Source organism: Pleurodeles waltl, chromosome 10 (assembly GCF_031143425.1).
Source record: "Pleurodeles waltl isolate 20211129_DDA chromosome 10, aPleWal1.hap1.20221129, whole genome shotgun sequence".
Lineage (NCBI taxonomy): Eukaryota > Metazoa > Chordata > Amphibia > Caudata > Salamandridae > Pleurodeles > Pleurodeles waltl.
Window position 1 is genome coordinate 856,948,961 of NC_090449.1, and position 21,062 is coordinate 856,970,022.

A 21,062-nucleotide genomic window follows, 5' to 3' on the forward strand; every position below is an offset into this window, starting at 1 on the left:
GCACCAGGGGTGGCTCAAAGCTACTTCTTTTAGGCCGGAAGTACAATTAAAGATTCTGGACATGCCGTATGATGGCGAGCTCTTGTTTGGCAAACATGTGGATGATGCGTTACTTTCCATTAAAGCAGACACTGAGACAGCCAGATCTCTGGCAACACTACAATACAAAAGGCAGCCCTTTCGGGGAGCGAGAGGAAGAGGAACCTTTTCATATAGAGGAGGCTCTCAACATCTCAACAATATCGTTAATACTCCTCTTACCAAGGGCAATCTCGATCAACTTTTGGCCAGCAACAACCGCATTCCTTTCGGCAACAGTCAGCCTCTCATTTTAGACAACAAACGAGAGGAAAGTCGGCTTACACGGCCAAGGAGACGCCAAGAAAACACTGACCCTCATCGAATGCCTGCACCCAGCCCCTATATCAACACTCTATTAGGGGGCAGAATTTCCAAATTTCTACACCAGTGGTCCAAAATAACTTCATACAAGTGGGTACTGGATATTGTCAACCGAGGGCACACACTAGAATTCAACCAACACCCCCCTCATGTACCACCAAGAGGTTCCCCGCCAGCCCATCTCAACGAGCTTATGGATCAGATTGCTGTTTTAATGAAGAAGGGAGCAATAGAGATCGTACCAAGGAGTCAGAGGGGAGCAGGTTTTTACTCCCGTTTTTTCCTTATTCGGAAGAAGACAGGAGACTGGAGACCTATTTTAGATCTTCGTTCGCTCAACAAATACCTCAAGAAGCAGTCTTTTCGCATGATCTCCCTCCAAGACGTCCTGCGCCTGCTCAATTGAGGGGACTTTATGACATCTTTAAACCTTCAGGATGCATATTTCCATATTCCCATTCACCCCAATCATCGGAAATTCTTACGTTTCAGGGTGGCAGGCACTCACTACCAGTTCAGAGTGTTACCCTTTGGCCTCAGGTCGGCCCCAAGAGTATTCACCAAGGTTTTGGCACCGGTGGCAGCACACCTCAGACAACTAGGGATACAGGTGTTCCCGTATTTAGACGACTGGCTAATAAAGGCGCGAACAACATCGAAGGCTGCCAGAGACACGGAAACGTGTCTATCTCTTTTCGGAGCTCTGGGATTGACAATCAATTACCCCAAGTCTCACCTAGATCCTACCCAGAACATCACCTTTCTAGGAGCCATCTTGGACACTGTCCATGCAAAAGCCTCTGCTTCACAGGACAGGCAAAAGAAACTTAGAGAATTAGCAGCACAGTTCAGCAAAAGAAAGTCCGCTTCAGTACGGATTTACAAGTCTTTTCTGGGGATACTTTCGTCTTGCATTCCATTGATAAAGAACTGTCGTCTACACATGAGGACACTTCAACAGCAGTTAGACAATCAATGGAGACAAATAGAAGGCTCTTTCGACTATATAATCAGAATAACCCCATCAGCAAGACAGGCTTTCAAGTGGTGGAAGGATACTCCCCTCGTCTCAGAAGGTCTATGATTTTTGAAGGACAGGACGATGCACATAATAACAACAGATACATCCCTAGCGGGATGGGGTGCTCATTTGCAGGATCTTTCAGTGAGAGGGAAATGGTCCACTCAGGAATCGACTCTCCACATAAATGTGCTGGAGCTAAGGGCGGTTGCCTTGGCACTCAAATCCTTCCTCACTAACATCAGAAATTCTTCAGTCTTGATAAGAACAGACAATACCACAGTCATGCATTACATCAACAAACAGGGAGGCACAAGATCTCGAGCATTATCGCTGGAAACGTAGAAGCTGTGGCATTGGGTAATTCAACATCGAATTTCCATCAGAGCAGAACATCTCCTGGGAATCACCAACACCTGGGCAGATGCCCTAAGCAGAACTCGAACCAGCTGCCACGAGTGGGAACTCAATCAGTCAGTTCTCGACCGTCTCTTTCGTCGTTGGGGCAAACCCAGTCTAGATCTATTCGCGACCAGAGACAACAAGAAATGCCAACACTTCACAAGCTGGCTACCGCAGAAGGGATCAAAGGGGAATGCGTTTTTGATCAGATGGTCAGGGATTTATGCATACGCTTTTCCCCCGCTTCCACTCATCCCGAGACTTCTGCAAAAGATGAAGAGAGCACCATGCAGAGTTCTATTAATTGCTCCCAGATGGCCACGCCAGTTCTGGTTCACAGAGCTTCTGTTGCTTTCGGAACAACCTCACGTTCGACTAAGGATAATACCGGACTTATTAACAATGAACCAGGGTCAAGTTCGTCATCCCAACCCGACATCTCTTCGATTTATCAGCCTGGCTCCTGAATTCTATGAATTCGAGGGACTAGATATCCCTCCAGAGTGCAGGGAAGTGCTGGCCTGCGCCAGGGCTCAGTCTACAAATCGGACATATAAATTAAAATGGAAGAGGTTTTGCTTATGGTGTTCAACTTCCAACGTTTATCCTCTAAGATCCTCTCCTGAACAGGTTCTGCCATATTTATTACATTTGGCTAAATCCGGCCTTTCACATTCATCTATAAGAGTGCATCTGGCTGCCATATCCCGTTTCCGTCGGACGTCTCAGTCACCCTCATTATGGTCGTCTAGAATAATAAAACAATTTCTCAGGGGTTTGTTTAGGATGTTTCCGCCAATTCATCATCCTTCACCGCAGTAGCATTTGAACATTGTGCTCTCCCAACTAATGAAACATCCGTTTGAACCCATCCATAAGGTGGACCTCAAGTTCATTTCTTTTAAAACAGCCCTCCTTCTAGCCTTGACGTCAGCAAAGAGGGTTAGTGATATCCAAGCCTTCACAATTTCTCCACCTTTCCTCCAATTCAAGCCAGAGGTGGTCATTTTGAGAACTAATCCAAAATTTATACCCAAGGTTCCATCGTCTTTTCACCTAAGTGAACCGGTGGTTCTCAGAACATTTTTTCCAGATCCACAAACTGCAGCGGAATGCGCACTACATTCTCTGGACATTAAACGCTGTTTAAAATTTTATATACAAAGAGCAAGCGACTTCCGTAAATCTGAACAACTGTTTGTCAGTTATGGAAGGATCAATAAAGGTAAAGCCGTTACTAAACAGACCATAGCACGCTGGATCTCTTCTGCCATACAGTTGTGCCACCAGTTGGCAGGGAAGCCATTATCATCCAGTGTCGGAGCGCACTCCACTAGAGCGGTATCCACTTCAGCAGCTCTATTCGCAGGAGTCCCTCTGACCCAGATCTGCAGGGCGGCAACATGGACACGTGCTCACACATTTACCCAGCACTACTGCCTGGAAGCTACGGACAGAATGGATGCTGCGGTAGGACAAGCAGTATTACGTAATTTATTTGCATAAGGTGAGCCAATAACCTCTTACCCTCCTTCCTCTATGTACTGTTACAAAGATAATTTTATGTTTATATACCTATGTGTGTATACATATATATTCATATTTTTATATATATATATATATATATATATATATATATATATATATATATATATATATATATATATTTTATATAGGTATGGTTAATGGTTGATTTGCAAATGTTAATTACCTATATGAGTTCATATAGCATGCATTATGCACAGGCATACTCTTGGTGTTTCATAAATCAAACTATTTTCTTACTGCTAGCTATTCGGATTCAAGCATGTGAATCTATGAAAGATACCCCAATACTGGAGAAGAAAATGACTTACTTACCTGTAACTGTGGTTCTCCAGTATTGGTATCTTTCATAGATTCACATGCGACCCACCCTCCTCCCCATGGAGGCTCACCTCCTTTGGTTGTTTCCGGTAATCTCTAGTGCGCAGAAATCTGAGAGACTGAGCCTCTGTGCTGAGGGTTCTAAAGGGGTGGTCACGCCTGATTGGCTGAATTTTGGGCTCTTTCTAAGGAGGCTGATAGTTCTACAATTGAATGTGTTTTTCCTATTGATTTAAAAAAAAAAAAAAAAATCTCTAATTATTGCTTTCTATGTACCGTGGGACTCCCACTTCGATGACGGGGAATGATTCAAGCATGTGAATCTATGAAAGATACCAATACTGGAGAACCACAGTTACAGGTAAGTAACTAATTTTCCTTCTTGGGATCTGCAGTAGTGGTTCACTGACAGTAATCTGATGCATGGCATGTCCCCCTTCTTTCCTTCCCCAGTAGTTATGGAGGTAACTGATGCATCATTCACAGGCTGGGGCCTACTTGGATGAAGTTGAGATCTTAATTCCCTAGACTCATTTGAGACAGTTGTAGCACATTGTTAGAGATTAGGCCTCCAGTTGGCAGAGGTATGCACCAGTCTAAGAAGGGCCACAATCCTAGTCAGGTTAAGTCAGATACACAACCTAAATTAACCTTTGCTACCCTCTGGTAGCATGGCACAGAGCAGTCAAACTTAAGAGGCAATGTGTGAAGTATTTGTGTAATACTTAAATTACTTTAACACAGTGAAAGATACCACAAAAGACCCCACATCAGTTTAGAAAAATAGTGAATATTTATCTGAGTAAAACAAGACCAAAATAACAAACATCCAATAAGCAGAGGTCGAGATATTAATTTTTAAAGATTAAGGGCCTTATTAAGAGTTTGGTGGGCAGCAGAGGCCGCCCGCCAAACTCTTTGGGTCGGAAAACCACAACTCCGGTTTTCCGCCCACTGGTCCTATTACGAGTTTCCCGCTGGCCCAGCAGGAAACAGGCCACAACATTGACGCCAGGTTGTAATTGAGCCGGTGGCAATGTTGTGGTGCGTCAGGTGTGAAAGCACCTGTCGCATTTTTCACTGCCTGTAATTCGGCCAGTGAAAAGCACGATGGAGCTGTCCATGGGAGCCCCTGCACTGCCCAAGCCAAGTGCATGGGCAATGTAGGGATCCCCATAGGGCCTCCAGCACCCTGTCTCCGCCAGCCTTTGGATGGAGGTGGAACCGCCATGTATAAGCCAGTGGAGAGGGACTTGTAATCCCCTGGGCAGCGCAGCCCTGGCAGATTAAGACTGCCAGCACCGCCATGTTGTCGACCGGCGGCAACGTGGTGGTGCCGGCGGTCCGACCATGACGGCTCTACCACGGTTGTAATGTGGCTGTTGGACTGCCCTTTTGGCGGCGGTCCAACCACCACCGCGAGTGTGGCTGTCTCAAGACAGCAACCCTCGTAATAAGGGCCTAAATGTGAAACCAGTGCTTAGAAGTCACTAACAGCCAAAAGGTTACTTGAGGTCACAAGGGACCGGTGCAAATCCAAAATCCCAGCTGACCACAGTGAAGGGTAGGCCAGCTACAGAACCCATGCATGGTCTGCTGGCACAGCACCATTGATGGAGCAATGCGTTGATGGCGAGGGCAGGATGTGTCGATAATTCTACTACACTTGGAGCACTGCGTCGTCATTGAGCTCTGTGGGAGTGAATCAGATGCGTCGTCATTGGGCTGCTTAGAGCGTTGTCGTCGGTCAACGCAGTCTGTGCATCCTCTGTTTTCGGGCAGCCGCTGCATCACCGTTGATGACCGTAGCGCCGGTTATTCTCCCACACTCGGGTTATACACTGCTTTTTGCAGGTTTTGGCTGCAGAATCCACTTCTGAGGCTCAGGGCTGGAGTGGGGAGGGGGCACCTCAGGCAAGGGTAGGACGCACAATAGGCAGAGCCCAGCAGCACCGGGAGAGTAGCAATGAGTCTTTGTTGTCCCTTAGACTACAGAAGAACTGCAAGCAGGTCCTTTGAAATTCTTGGGTTCAAGGATGTAGAGAACAAGTCCATTCCTTCTCATTGAAGGCAAGAAGCAGCAGGTCACACAGCAAAGCAAGTAGAAAAGTGGCAGTCCCTCCTACATCACAGCAAGCAGTAAATCAACACAGCAATGCAGTTCCTGGCTGAGTGCCTTTGTTCAAGTAGAGATCTGGGACCAGATGTATCAAAGTTCCATTTTGCATTACCTATATAGCGAATTTTAGGTAATTGCTATTTAGGTAATGCAAAATGGCATGTAACAAAATAGCGACTCCCTATTAGCAATTGCTATTAGGAAATCACTATGTGAGAATGAGACTCCATTTGTTCCTATGAGCCTTGTAGGTGCGAATGGTTTTGCATTTCCTAATTTGCAAATTCCTTTTAGGAAATTCAAAACCAAGTACAGTTTTTTTGGTCAAAACTTTTACTGCATTTTACTGCAAATATTACAGTGATATTATCAATATATTATCAAAGATGTCATGAGTGCCGTAATTTGTGGGGTAATTAGCAGTGCATGGCAAGGGTGTGAGATATAGTTACCTTAGGGCACGAGTAATAGTAACTTGAGATAACTATAACTATAACTGGTGAATTTCTATGGTTTCATACGTTTAAAATGTGAGCCTAACTATAATGTTCCTGTAACCTTTGTTTTTTAAATACATTTCTATGTTTTTTTTTAAATTCTATTTCCTAACTATAACGTCCCTGTAACCTTTGGTTTGTCAGTGAATTTCTATGTTTTTTTTTTTTAAACGTATAGTAATCTTCATTTTACTTTTACATTCAATTTTCAGCCATGCCCAACCTTGCACATTACACAGCCTTCGCCCCTGCACGACAGGGGTTGCCCGCAAGGCCTGACCTGCAGCCACCCCTACGGCCAACCCCCCTAACCACTCAACCGCACATTGTGCACGGCCTTTTGGCCGTGCGTGGCGGGAGTTGACCGCAGCCTGTCTCTCTGGGTGTGAGAATAGGTGTAAGAGTGTGTATCTTTGGATGAGAGTAGCTGTGAGAGTGTCTGGGTGTGAGAATGCGTGCATCAGTGTCTGTGCAGGGGTGTGAGTGGGTGCATCAGGGTGTCAGTGTTTCTGTGAGTGGGCTTCTGAGAGTCTGAGTGCATCTGTGAGTGGGTGTGTGACGGTCTGAGTGGGGCTGTGAGTGGGTACTCGAGGGTCTGAGTGGGTCTATGAGTGGGTGCATGAGTTTCTGAGCTTGTCTGTGAGTGGTTGCATAAGGGTCTGAGTGGGTGTCAGATTGGAAAGAAGAAATTGAAAGAGAGAAAGAGAAAGAAAGAGAGTGACATTGAGAGAGATACAGAGTTTTTTAGGCTTTGATGGTTGATATATTTAGAATGAGATATTTCTGCACAAATTGAAAAGAAAAATATATTTGTCAATTAAAAAGAGTAAGATCACCTTTCAGCATGAGCCTTAAACATTTGAATTTAAAAAAAAGAATAAAGGAGCTAAATGACCAGGGATATACCTGAACTCAAACCCTTAACGCTCAGTGTGAAGGTCTGTGACCTTCACACTTGAGCTATTGAGTTTTAAAAAAAAATATTTTCTTTCAGCCCTTTATGGGCTATCTGAGACAGTGAGGGGGGGGGCTCAAGGCCTCCCCTGAGGTCTCTGATGATTTTTTAATTTTCTTTTTATTATATGCCCCCTCCCCTGAGGTCTGTGATGATTTCTTAATTTTCTTTTTATTATCTGGGGATGTGGGTAGCCTCAAGACCTCCCCATGGTCCCATTGCTCCAGCAACCAAGGAGCTGTTCTAAGTAGCAGCTCCGTGGTTGCTTGAGCAAAGCTTTCATCTCTGTTCCCTGAACGCATATCCTGCATGCAAGGAATAGAGATGAAAACTCTGCTTTTGGCAGGGGGACCTGTTTGACAGTAACCAAAACGGCCTCAGTTTTGTTCAACCAAAACAAAGACACAAATGGAGGAAGTAAGTCTCCATCATCCTTTGCATCCTCTAGTTCCACTCCTATTGATGTAAAACAATCACATCTCTCTACTCAGGACTTGTTGTGCCATTGTGTTAACAGAAATAGAAGAAGATTTCCAAAGACTAACTAGTTCTTCACATTGTAGACAAACGGTTGTGTGCTCCCTTTTTATGTCTTACTTATGACAGCACATGTACTGTAGCTTGCAAGATCTTTTGTTCTATATACAGTGTGATTGGAACCACCCATTACTTGCCTTTGGCTGTCTTCACAGTCAGTCTAATTTCCTTGCTTTTTCTTGATCAGCTGCCATACGCTTCCTCCCTCTTCATGTATTTGTGCCTCCCCTGGAGCATGGACTCTTTACTTATGTCCTTCCTCTGCTCCTTTTGTTAGGCACTACTTTTTTGTTTGTGTTTAAGCCCTCTACAAAAGTGCATCTTGGTCAGCTGGCTCCCTCATGTACTTCTCCACCTCTGTTTCTCCAACCCTCACTCTTCCCTCGTAATTATTACTTGCCCCCACCCACTTTTAGTGTTTGTTGTACGCATTTGTTGCTTGCCCCACCCACTGCGCTTGTTGTTGTTTGCCCCACCTGCTATCCTTGTGATTGCTTGCCTCTCCACCTGTCTGTCCGTCTGTTCCCCCTCCTGCCCCTACCCACTGTCCATGTAGTTGCTCTCTTTCCCAACCACCTACTTCTCCCCACCTTTCCCTAAGTTTTGCCTCCCAACCTCCACCCGCAATAAACAACAAAAAAATTGTATGATATGGCAGTGCTGGTCGCATCATTGTGCATTTTTCCCCACAAATGTAGTCCTGTTGCACCCCCACACAGTCTTCCTCTCCATGTTGCCTCCACCCGGAGCAAAAAAAGAACAACAATGATGACGCCAGTGTCGACTTTGCTTCTGTAGAGTGCAGAGGATTTTCTAGTGGAACAAATAATTTTGCTGCTCTTGATGCCTTATATTTAATATTTGAGTGCACCACCAAAGCTTTGACTCAACACATGACGCCAGTGATTGGTGATGCCACAGGAATTCTAGATCTACTTTGCAGCAGGGAAAGGTTCACATAAGGGATCCATGGAAAGTACATTCTTAGTGGTAAGTGGCCTAGTGTAACTTGTGAAGGCCAGGCTCAAATGACTCAGGATAACTTTACTTATTGATTTCTCTGATTGGGAAGCAAGAAAAAAAGCTTCAAATGTACATATATGTACCTATGTGTTGTCCTTCTCCCTGATTGCTTTTTAGTCAATTTATGAATTACCTTTGCAATTAGGTTTTGAAGATTTGCCGGGGTTGGAGGCTAAGGATTATGTCACACTTTCCGTCATAAGTAGATACCTCGATTTTAAAGTAAGTATTTTCTTCATGTGTTCTTAATCAATATGTATGTTTACATACAAGAAGGAATATCATTTCTTGGAGAACTAAACAGTATAAAACTTTCAAGTGAGTGTGTCTTTGAATAAAGTACCTGACTCAGCATCATAATAATTACATCATGTTTTTAAAATTCTTTTTAAACGTCTTTATACAGCTTTCATTAAAAATTGAGAAAATAAACTGTGTACCTGTATTGAGTAACTGTCCAGATCACATACTTACTAATGACAGTGGTCAATTGTATACAATAAAACTTAAGCTTGCAACACACCTTCTACCTGCCACAGCTATACTGCTATGTTAATTCTCCTTTTTTAGGTCAAGCATAAGTGTATGACCTCTTGTATACTTTTAAGTATACTTCTTCTGTGGGCTTCCAGCTATTTCATTTGTTAGTTTAAGTGTCATATAAAAATCCTTGCTTGTTAGTGGTCAGTCATGCCTCCTTGTCTCTCCTTCTGTGTGGGAACAGGGACCAACTAATGTATAATTACGCTGTGTCCTGTTTTTTTGGGCTGTGGGGGCTTTATTTTTTTACTTTGTTTCCTGCTCATGTCCAGGGGCATCCCTTTCCATTTACAGAGTGTTCTTGCTCTGAGTTTAGCTTACATGTAAACGGTGCTATAAATAAGGCTGTTATCTTGGTCACATCTGGTCTTTGTGGGCTTTCAGCACCCTCTTTTAGCTGCCTGGCTCCCGCCCTTCCTAGGCTTGCATTTTCTTTACCAAGTGTGCCTACCTGCGATCCCGATGCTGACAACAAGGACGGAGGATAGCTTTTTGACTCAATTACTTGTTTAGTTGAATACTTGTTTTAACTTTGCGGAGGTATTGGAGGCTCTACATGAGAACCAGCTACATTACACAAGGATATATTCATTTTTTGGGGGCATAGGGAGGTTAAGTGATGTTGAGCTGACGCCGTTACTCGAACGGGGGTCCTTGGTTCCAGAGTCGGCAGCTGTAGTCATTGCACCTCACCTTCTTCCTGTTGTACCATTCTGACTCGGTTGTCTTTACTTAAACTGCATTCTGCATTACCTGTCCTTGTCATGCTGATCACACATCTACTTCTCTTTCCCTAAGCCCTGCTATTTGGGTACGCAGAACATCCACTTTCCAGAAATAGGTCTGGTTTAAAGTTAGTTGCGATTATCATTTATTTCACTGTAGCTCCCAACAGCCTGCTTTTGGCTTCGAACCGTTGGAGAACCCTGCCACTGCAATGGTGTTTCTATTGCTTTTTCCGTGTCCTTCTCACCCTCATCATTTTTTAAGTAGTCAGAAATATATCTTCATATCTACGTCAAAGCATTCAGTGACATTTCACAATTTATTTACAGATCAATTTAGGTGATTTGTGCACAAATTAAATCATTTTGACAACAAACTGTGGATTTGTAAATGATGATAGTGTGAAGCTAATCAAGTATTGTGTTTCATGTGAAATAGTAGCTGAACTTATGACGTCATCTACATCCAAGTCTAAGAGTTGAGTGCAGTAAGCCAAGCTAAGCCTCAAAGTATATGTCTCTGTGTCCCCCATGAAAATGACAATGAGTGCACATTCAAAACAGCAAGTCCCTGTAGGAGTCCGCAAGGATTAAGTGCTCTAAGATGTGTCTTGTTTCCACACACTGAACTGTCACCTAGTTTATTGCAACCAGTGGCATAAATAGTTATTCAAAATGCTTTCCTCTTTTCAAATAATGTGAGACAAGTAACATATGAATAATATTGCTCGTAAAATAGGATCATGGGACGTCATGTGATTGGACACTGGTTAAAAGAGTAATTTAAGTTAATGGGTTCATTCAACCGATATGCTCGAAATATTGGGTCTGAAATTCCTCAATGACTGCTGAAGGACGGTTATCTCATGCTACTGAACAATCCACATACAATTTGTTTTAAAAATGTTTTTTGTTCTAGAGATCTTTCAGCTCGACAATTTGAGCCAGTCGTTAATTCCCTTCCAACTACTGTTTAATATTTAAATCAATAGTCAAGGTCCATTTTACAGCTTAAAAATGCTACAAAATGTCTAGTATAGGGTCACTGAAATCCCAGGGATGGATTTACATTAAAATCATCCATATTAAACACTAAAGTCCAATGCATTTGCAAGACAAATATTGTGGTTTAGGCAGGCCTCAGCATCTGTGTTCATTATCCAATGCTGACACCAAGTGAAAAACCGAAGAACTTTTACCGTGATAGCACCAGAAACTATATTAGAGATGGATTCGACTTGAAAAAAACTTGCAATACACGCCATAAATATCAACTCTCCATATAGATTCAACCTTTTGAGGCTAGCCAAGAATACTGAGGTACAAGGAAATGCAGAAAAAAGTAGATCAACTCTATTTAAATGAATGGAATTGTCAGACATACTGCCTTCATTTTAATCACTCAGCAATGTTTAACGTAATAGCCGCATTTAAAACATATTATCAAAAACAACCATAGCTATATTGCTTTTGGGGTAAAAGAAATTAGTCAAATGCATTTATTTGGTTGCTATCGCTGTCACTTTTTCACCCATATTCATGAATCACCCTCTTTTAGATAGCTTGAGTTTCCACTTTACATTTTAATTAAAACACTATACCTGTGCCTGGTGAAACTCATTTGCAACAGGCCTGCTAACACACAGTGCTGCCATGTGCCACATGTTAGCGGCAGTTTCCACAAGGACGCCAGTATCACTCAGCGAACAAAGGGCCAGATGCAGGAAACGATTAGCGAGTCGCAAATGTCAAAAATTGCCGTTTGCGTCTCGCTAATCGCATTTCCCGATGCAGAAATGCATATTGCGAGTCGGGACCGACTCGCAATATGCATTTCAGAATCGCAAATAGGAAGGGGTGTTCCCTTCCTATTTGCGATTCGGAGTGGCATGCAATACCATTTGCGACCGCATATGCGGTCGCAAATCGTATCGCAGTTACCATCCACTTCAAGTGGATGGTAACCCACTCGCAAATTGGAAGGGGTCCCAATGGGACCCCTTCCCCTTTGCGAATGGACCCCAAACCATTTTTTCAGGGCAGTTAGTGGTCCAAGGGACCACTAACTGCCCTGAAAAAATATCGAAACTAAAGGTTTTTTTTTTTTTTTTTTTTTTTAAGTGCAGCTCGTTTTCCTTTAAGGAAAACGGGCTACACTTAAAAAAAAAAAAACTGCTTTATTGATAAAGCAGTCACGAACATGGAGGTCTGCTGACGACAGCAGGCCACCATGTTTGCGAGTGCCTAGACTCGCTATGGGGCCGCAATTTGCGACCCACCTCATTAATATTAATGAGGTGGGTCATTGCGACCCCATAGCGACTCGCAGACGGTGTCTGAGACACCGTTCTGCATACCAATTTGCGAGTTGCAAATTGCGAGTCGCAGGGACTCGCAATTTGCAAGTCGCAAATTGGCATTTTCCTACATCTGGCCCAAAGTGAGCTGGAAACCTCTGCATGTAGTAGGTTTCTAATACATTTCTGGAGGATCCATAGACTTAAGTTCACTTTCCCATTTTATAACCTCTCCAAATAAGGGGCAGTAGATTTTTCTTCAGTGACAGGCACATACGCCCGCCCCTGGCCACTCTACCTCCAATGTCTGCCTACTGCTATGCCCAAAGACTGACACACACTAACCCCCGCCTACTCTCCTCGCCAATTCCACAAGACCCTACCTCCTCTCTGACAGTGAAAATCTGTCAGGTGCTGTGTGCCCCATGTGTCCACTGGAAGCACTTTCTGTGCCAATCTATGAGTGAAGCTAGTGTATCTGGTGCAATAGTGTTAATAAGCAGTGAAAGTGCGTTTAAATTTTTTGATTTTCAGAAACAAACACTCGGGGAGACGTTTGTTTCCGTAAACCCAAAAAATTAATAATCTGGAAATTTCTTCCATAGGTTGTGTAGGAGGAGGGTGTGCGCTGTTTTGCAAGAACAGGAAAAATATAGTTTTGGGGGAATTGTCTTAGCCAGCCAGCAACTTTGATGGTGGGGTGGTGAATGTGGTATTCTATTGGAATTAGCATGGCAGATTTAAATTAGAATGATAAATGGCAATATTTTCATTTTTTTTTTGCAGATAGAGGAAGAAGGAAAATTAAAGTGCTTTAGTTAAACGCAGGGGCACTGGAATTATGTGGCCGGAAAAGACCACATTATGAGGCAGAGTTGACTAATTTATGTTGCAAGAAAAGTCCAGTTATGAATTTACAACGCCAATAGCTCCAGCTCAAGCAAGTGCGAGACCTATTGCTTTGCAAATGCTTGTTTGTATTGCACACTTTGCGTTAGAGCACAGTATTGCATCTGACAGTTTCATTACCAACAGCTATTCATATGTGCTCCGGAAGACATTTCTCAGGTCCACGTTACACACTTTTAGTCAGTACTTTAATTATGTCAACCTAATCTTTAATTAGTGGGTACGCATGAACCAAATTATGGAGCAATTGCTTGGGAGAACACATTTATAGCAATCATAGTGAATGTCGGGGTTTATTCTGTGCTGCCTATTACGTATTTTACAGAAAAGCTTGTTTTAAATATAATATGCCTGGTGAGCCTGTGAGTCCTTGACAACATTAGACTATCAGTTTTGCAGTTTATGTCCATGACCCACAGGTTTCTAATGTTTACCTACCTTGTAGGTTTAACTATCGTTCGGGCCGGATTTCGCGTAGAGACTGCTCTCTGTGTGCATTCAGGTTAGGTTTCATCGGTAGAACCTTTTAAACGGTCAAGTTAATTTCCAAGCAACACTTAATGTAGACATTAAAAAGCGGTTTTAGCAGTCTGAGGCGTGACGAAAGAAGAGTAGGGCAACAGCAAAGCAGTTGTTTAAAAGATTTATATTTGTAGTTGCAGAGTCATCGACTTTCGAATTCCCTGAGAGATCGCCATCTCAGATTTAATTCCTTGATTTGTAGGCCGATTAATCTTGCAAAAAGGATTTGTGTTTGATAGCCATAAGGGAGGGCACTTGACAAATAGGGTTCCGGTGAAGGGAATCCAATTGAACACCTACATCCCCACAGCTTGCAGAACTCTCAAATGTTTAAGCTTGTCCATGTCACTTGCCTTGGATAGCAATTTGGATTGTTTTTTCCAAGGCCTGTTTGAGCCTGCACATGAGAGTTTCGGGCCGTTTAACACCTCATGGTCAATTTGAAGGGTGTCGATTGAAAGTTGTAAGTATTGTGACCATAGATTCCCACTTTAGGTGAAGATGGGCTGCACGCCTTAATTATTCTGTGATAGTACTTTACAAAGGCTGCCATACTCACCCACGTTTGGGCCACCAGTCCAAATTCCAGCCTTTTCAGGCAACCCTGGAGGTACGGAGGAAGGCTGGAGACTCTTTTGTAAGCCTTAACTTGATATTTGTCCAGGCTACATACTAAATGACCCAGGTAGGCTTCTTGACCGTAGGAAATCATTGGCAACAGAGTGGCTGCCAGAACCCGTCTTATTGGGCCAATAGACCGGCTTTCCAGAGAGTTGTTCCGTTTGCTCACACTAATGACGGTTGCCTCAGCTTTTATAGTGACATGTCTCAATTGCTTTTTATGATCTCCCTTAGTGGTGAATCATGCACCCAGTTAGTTGTAAGAGTCGGCATTTATGATTTGTAACACCCCAAGGCTTCACCTGTATTTTGGGTTTTCGACTGGGTGTACAAAGGCAAGAACTTTGGTCTTGGAACCATTTACTGCCATTTTATTAGCCATATTACAGTTGTGCTGTGCTCTGCAGGCCGATTCTTGAATTGTCCAGCAGGACGATGTCGTCAGTGTATTGCAGTTTTGTTGTCTTGGTTCTGCCAATCTTTGAAGGGATAAGGTTGGCATGTTTCAACACACTGTCCGTGTTGGCCTTCTACAGATTAAATAAAAGGGGCGCAAGCACGCAGCCTTGGTTAAGGCCATTGTCAGTCATGATCTTCCTAGAGACGGTTCTGGGTGTTAACTTGACTCTGTCCCAGGTGACAGTGTATAACGATATAATGGCTAGGAACAAGGTGTTCGGGATACCCCATCCTCAGAGCTTTTTCCATAGTCTGTTCCTGTCTGCCCGGTCAGAGACTGCAGAGTAATCCATAAACCAGGCAAAGAGTGGAAGTTGCTTCTTACTTTTTGCTGTGTGATACAGGTAAGGAAGGGCCACAATGCTGTTCAGGGTAGAAGAGTTTTCCCTAAAACCGGATTGTTTGAATGGAATTATGCCAGCTTCTGCCCAGCCTTTGAGTTCTTTAAGTAAGATGGTCGTGTAGGCCTTAGCTTTAATTTCCAGAAGGGCAATGAGGCGGTAGTTGGACGGATCCGCCCTGTCACCTTTCCTGTAAGTAGGATTCAGGATGGATCCCCTCTAAATCTCTGGAACCTGCGCAGTCTATTGGCAAGATTGGTAAAGGGGGAGCAGTATTGCAGTCTACACAAGAGATCCCCTTTGAAGACTGCTGCAGGTATCCCGTTTGGGCCAGGTGCCCCTGTAGCTCGGATCATTTTCAGAGTTCTGGAGATGGTGGGTCCCAATAGTGACGGCTCCAGGTGCAGGATTTCAGGACTGTCAGTTTGAGACTCTGAGTGCACATCGGATGCATTCTCAGCAGCATATCAAATTTTGCATGTGAGCAATCCATTTGGATTCAGAAACATTGTTAACTCTTGGGGCATTTTTTTTACTTAAGTTACCTCCACAGATCAACCTGTCCCGGTTTGCTCATCAGCAAGTACACATGCAACCATTCTACCCCTGTCTGTTCGCACTTAACAGCCCAGACGAACTGTTTCTCATGGTTTTTGGGGACTTGTAGTCATGTAACCAGTCTGCTTTAGCTGAGATTCTGTGTTCCCTTTGACAATTTTTCTTGAGCCTACGTAACCTCAGTTTACTTGCATTAATGTAGGGCTCGATTACTTTCCATGGAGTTTTGGCCAGGTCACATTAAGAGCATAAGATGTCACCACAGACACACTGTGTAATTCACTTAGCATTGGGTTGACCAAGAGAGTTTCATCCCTTAGGTTCTTGAGGTATGTGCCTCTGGTCGACTCCCAAGCTTTAAGTTTTGGCAAAATTCACTGGGCCCCATTTGATCCTTCTGTTTAAGTTATATATTTCCTCCCTGTAGAATCAGCTTTTCTCCTGAGGTTTTTGAGCCTGTTGGAACTGACTTTAAAAGAAGTGACGAGTGGAAGATGGTCTCTCTTGGAATAAGGTTAGATGAGGGTATTTTGGGGCCAGAGGTTCCTTGATCTCTATCCCCCAAATTAGCAAACGTTGTCTTGCAGGGCAGAATGTCTGTGACTAGTGTGGAGGATTTTGTTACAATTGTTGATTCAAGGCCGTTTTGACTATTTGTCAATGTTCTAAATTTGACTGCCAAGATAATTTCTGTGGTTATTCTTGCAAGTTGTGAGATGGTTTGGAACAGTTTCAGCAGGTTAGATTGGTTTAGAATGTCGTGTTGGTCCTCTGTATGATAGAGGAGAGTGAGGATCATTTTTGCTGATGTTTGTTTAAATCTGGGCTTGTTGATAGAGCTGGTGCTACTCATGGGGCTGGCAACATGATTTTCCCCTAATTTTCCGCCCCAAAGCTGATTTGCGGTTATTTGCGAAATAGTCACATTGTCTGGGTCCGAAGTTCGGAACTGGATTGAATGTCTTTGTGAAGTTTGTGCTAGCTGTTGCCAGGCATTTATTGTTATTTGGGTAAGCCTTGGATGATCAATAGACTGGGAGTGATTGTCTGGAATGCCTGTTTCCAGAGTCCTCTGGTGCCTGGCAAGAAGGCACACACATTTCCTCAGCTTGATTTATACTAAACCTGCTCATTGTCTTCCTTGGGGGTAGAATTCCCTGCAAGATGGTATACACATTGGCTAGTATTTCAGTTAGGGGGATGTATTCACGTTTGGAGCATCTTTAGTGATACTAGTTGTCATTGTTTTATGGCTTTGTTTTGAGCTTTTTTTCCATCCTTTTCTTAGATCTTTTTGATAATGATCTACTCCCTGGGTTCGCCACCTGAGTTGGTTCACTAAGATTGTGACTGACGGTAGTAGTTGCACTCCTCGGTCCTCCTGTACTTGCAGAAGCAATGACTTCTGCAAGTAGCCAGGCGGGCCAGCTGGGCAACTGCTGTTAGGTTCGCACTGAGTTGGCCTTCAATGACAGTGAGGGTAAAACATCAATTGAGGTGATTCGGTTACTCCTCTGGGAAGCATTGTTTTGAGTTGCGCTCGGTTGGTCTTCAAGGGGCACTGTGTCTAGTGTCCAGTGGAAGGGCTGTATTTTGCGGGTCATAATGAATAGTTTCCAAACTGGCTACCAGAGTATTTGGTATGCCCTTGCTAGATACAGGGGCTTCCATTCCATCTAAGGGTGATAATTGGTCTTCGTGGCCGGGCTGGATGAGTTGCACCCCGGGGAGCCGAGGTCGTGATAGATGCTGTTGGTTGTGAACTATTTACAATTGGGCCACTGAGGCTACTGTCGCAGTCAAGGTTTGGGAAGTACATTGTGTGCCTGAATTCGGTCCTGGTAAAGCCTGTTTCCTGTCTGCTATCATAGTTGATAATGCCTCCGGCAGGGTACTTAATTTCTCTACTATTGGGTTGGCGGAGCAGGGCTGGCCCTTTCACAGGTTTTATTAGCAAGTTGCACATCTGGGATCAGGACGTCCAGTTTGCGTTCAAACCTGTTTTAGGATGCAGCTTGTTAGGAATGGGTCTTTGGTTGGCAGTCAGGTTACCCCCTGTCCAAGCAAGGACCCTCACTCTAGTCAGGGTAAGTCACACACAATCCAAATTATCCTGTGCCCACCCTCTGGTAACTTGGCGCTGAGCTGGCAGGCTTAACTTAGAAGGCAATGTGCAAAGTATTTGTGCAATAAATCATTCAATAACACAGTAGAACACCACAAAAATACACCACACAATGTTTAGAAAAATATATAATATTTATCTGGATAAATACAGGTCAAAACGATTAAGGTGCAATAAGTATATGTTGAAATATCACTGTAAAAATGATATAAAGTGTCTTTAGTCTCTTAAAAGTAACAAAATGTCTCTTGCAAGCACAAAGTATCTGGTTTGCATTCAAAATCTCCGCAAGGAACCACAGAGGAGGAGATGCGTGGAAAACAGGGTGTGTGCATCGATTTCTCTGGCCGCACACGGCAATGCGTTGTTTATTTTTCACGCTGGGAAGGCTTTGCGTCGATTTCCGGCGCTCGGTCTTGGATCCTCTTCGGGTTGCGGGGATTTCGGACGCCTTGGGGATGATGCGTGGAAATCCGGCCCTGGCAGGACGAAGTCACAGGGGCTTCCTCGATCCGGTGGCGTTGCGTGAAAATGTCTACCACTCGGCAGGTGCTGCGTCGATTCCTCTCAGGAAGTCGGGCTGCGTCGTTCCGGCTCGTCTTTACGTCGATCCAGTCGGCTATGTGTCGAATTTCCGGTCGCTATGCTGGCACTGCGTCGATCTTCTCCTTGCGAAGTCGGGTTGCGTCATGCCGGTTCGGCGTGCAGTGATTTTCTCACTGCGATGCAGGCTGTGCGTCGTTTCTGGCAGCCGGTGCATCGATTTTCGCCGCACCGGGAGTTCTTCTTGCAGGAATGAAGTCTTTTTGGTCCTGAGACTTTGGGGAACAGGAGGCAAGCTCTATCCAAGCCCTTAGGGAGCACTTCTCAGCACAGCCAGAGAGCAGCAAGGCAGCTGGGCAACAGCAAGGCAGCAGTCCTTCTTAGAAAAGCAGTCAGGTGAGTCCTTTGGGCAGCCAGGCAGTTCTTCTTGGCAGGTTGCAGGTTCTGGTTCTACTCTAGGAAGTGTCTGTGACAAGAGTGTCTTGTCAAGAAGTGTCTTAGTTGGTAGGGGCAGAGGCCCTGTTTAAATACCCAAATGTGCCTTTGAAGTGGGGGAGACTTCAAAGAGTGGCTTAGAAGTGCATAAGGTCCGCTTTCAGTTTCATCCTGTCTGCCACGGTCCCAGTAGGGGGCGTGGCAGTCCTTTGTGTGATTGCAGGCTACTGTCCTTTGACATGTAAGTGTCAGGCCCTCCACCCTCCCAGCCCTAGAAGACTCATTCAATATGCAGATGTATGCAAGTGTGGCTGAGCATCCTGTGTTTGGGGTTTGTCTGAGTGAATGCACAAGGGAGCTGTCAACTAAGCCTAGCCAGACGTGGATTTTAAGGCACAGAGGGATTTAAGTGTAGAGAAATGCTCACTTTCTAAAAGTGGCATTTCTAAAATAGTAATATTAAATCCAACGTCACCAGTCAGCAGGATTTTGTATTACCATTCTGGCCATACTAAATATGACCTTGTTACTCCTTTCAGATCAGAAGCTAACACTCAAACAGTATGTGAGGGTAGCCCTAATGTTAGCCTATGAAAGGAGCAGGCCTCACAGCAGTGCAAAACGAATTTAGGAGTTTTACACCACCAGGACATGTAAACTACACAGGTACATGTCCTGCCTTTTGTCTACACAGCACCCTGCCCTATGGGTTACCTAGGGCCTACCTTAGGGGTGGCGTATATGTAGAAAAAGGGGAGCTTTCGACTTGGCAAGTACTTTTAAATGCCAAGTCGAACTGGCAGTGAAACTGCACACACAGGCCTTGCAATGGCAGGTCTGAGACATGGTTAAGGGGTTACTTAAGTGGGTGGCATAACCAGTGCTGCAGGTCCACTAGTAGCATTTAATCTACAGGCCCTGGGCACATATAGTGCACTTTACTAGGGACTTAAAAGTAAATTAAATAAGCCAATTGGGTATGATCCAATGTTACCATGTTTAAAGGGAGAGAGCATATGCACTTTATCACTGGTTAATAGTGGTAAAGTGCGCAGAGTCGTAAAACCAGCAAAAACTGTGTCCAAAAAGTGGAGGGAGGCAGGCAAAAAGTTAGGGGTGATCACCATAAGGCTGTCAGGTCTAACACAGCTAATGTATTTATTAGATCCAGTTGGAGTTCCAGTTTGTCTGACTGCCAGGTAAGAGCGGTTATAATGATGGCCAAGGTGGAATTAATAGAGGCCAGTAGATTACCCTGATGTATGTGAGAAGGAGGGAGTGGCCTGGTCACGCACCACTGGTTAATAGCTCTGTCTGATTAAAGTTCTGGGGACCAATCATCTCCCAGTGAAGAGATTTCGGCGTGTTTGCCAGTTTGTCTTTGGGGTGGCTGCACTTTGTTGAGAGAAAATGGCGAGGTAGTTGCCACTGTCAAGGGTTTAAAACTAGTCCTGCATTCTCTCCAGGGGCACAACATCCTCTGTGGGATTCGATGCTGATGCCTGCACCCTATTGAACTAAAGGGGCCCAGGAGTTCCTTGTGCTGGAATCTCCAAAAAAGTGCTGGGAATGCGAGGGTGCAGCTTATGAGGTGCTGAAGGGTATTGATTTCTGAGGATGTTAGTGTCATCTTGAATTATATGTTCAGCTATTGCGAAAAGTGGGGACCATTGTCCCGTTGTTAGTCTTGAATTACATTCCAACAAAACACTTAGTAAACTGTCAGATGACAGGTCAGTGATGGGGATGTCCCTGCACAAGGTGGGGCAATAAGAAATCCGGCGGTGCGGCCCTACTTGAGTAGACTGTATGGGTGAGGCTGGAATTGGGTTGCTGGATCTGGAGTTTCAATTTTGGAGCACCTCCACTTCCGGAAAAACAATTCAATTGATTTTGTCTTGCAGGGCAGATATTTGTCACCAGTATTGCTTGGACTTGGCTATGAAGCTGTAACACTGGTTTGCAAAGTGCCCTTTGGCCTCTTCATGCTGCCCTCGTCCGGAACCCTTTTGTACTAGTCTGCCCACTCAAGGCCGTTGAGGAGCTTGAACCAGTCTGGGACACCCGAGCCGGAGCTAGGGGTGAGTCTGGAACTGGGGCAAGGATTAGCCCAGCTTGCAGTTTGCTTGACGCTGAGCTTGTCTTATTTACCAGGGCACTTGAGT

The 21,062-nt window shown here is 44.3% G+C and overlaps 1 protein-coding gene across 2 annotated transcripts in view; it reads left to right on the plus strand.

Annotated features, from left to right (window-relative positions):
• Positions 1-21,062, plus strand: part of CFAP69 (cilia and flagella associated protein 69) — a 340,683-nt gene that overhangs the window by 219,215 nt on the left and 100,406 nt on the right. For both annotated transcript variants that reach the window (XM_069211560.1, XM_069211561.1), the window contains one exon: positions 8,968-9,044. In XM_069211560.1, the coding sequence (XP_069067661.1) occupies positions 8,968-9,044 (77 nt within the window). The remainder of the gene's footprint in view (positions 1-8,967; positions 9,045-21,062) is intronic.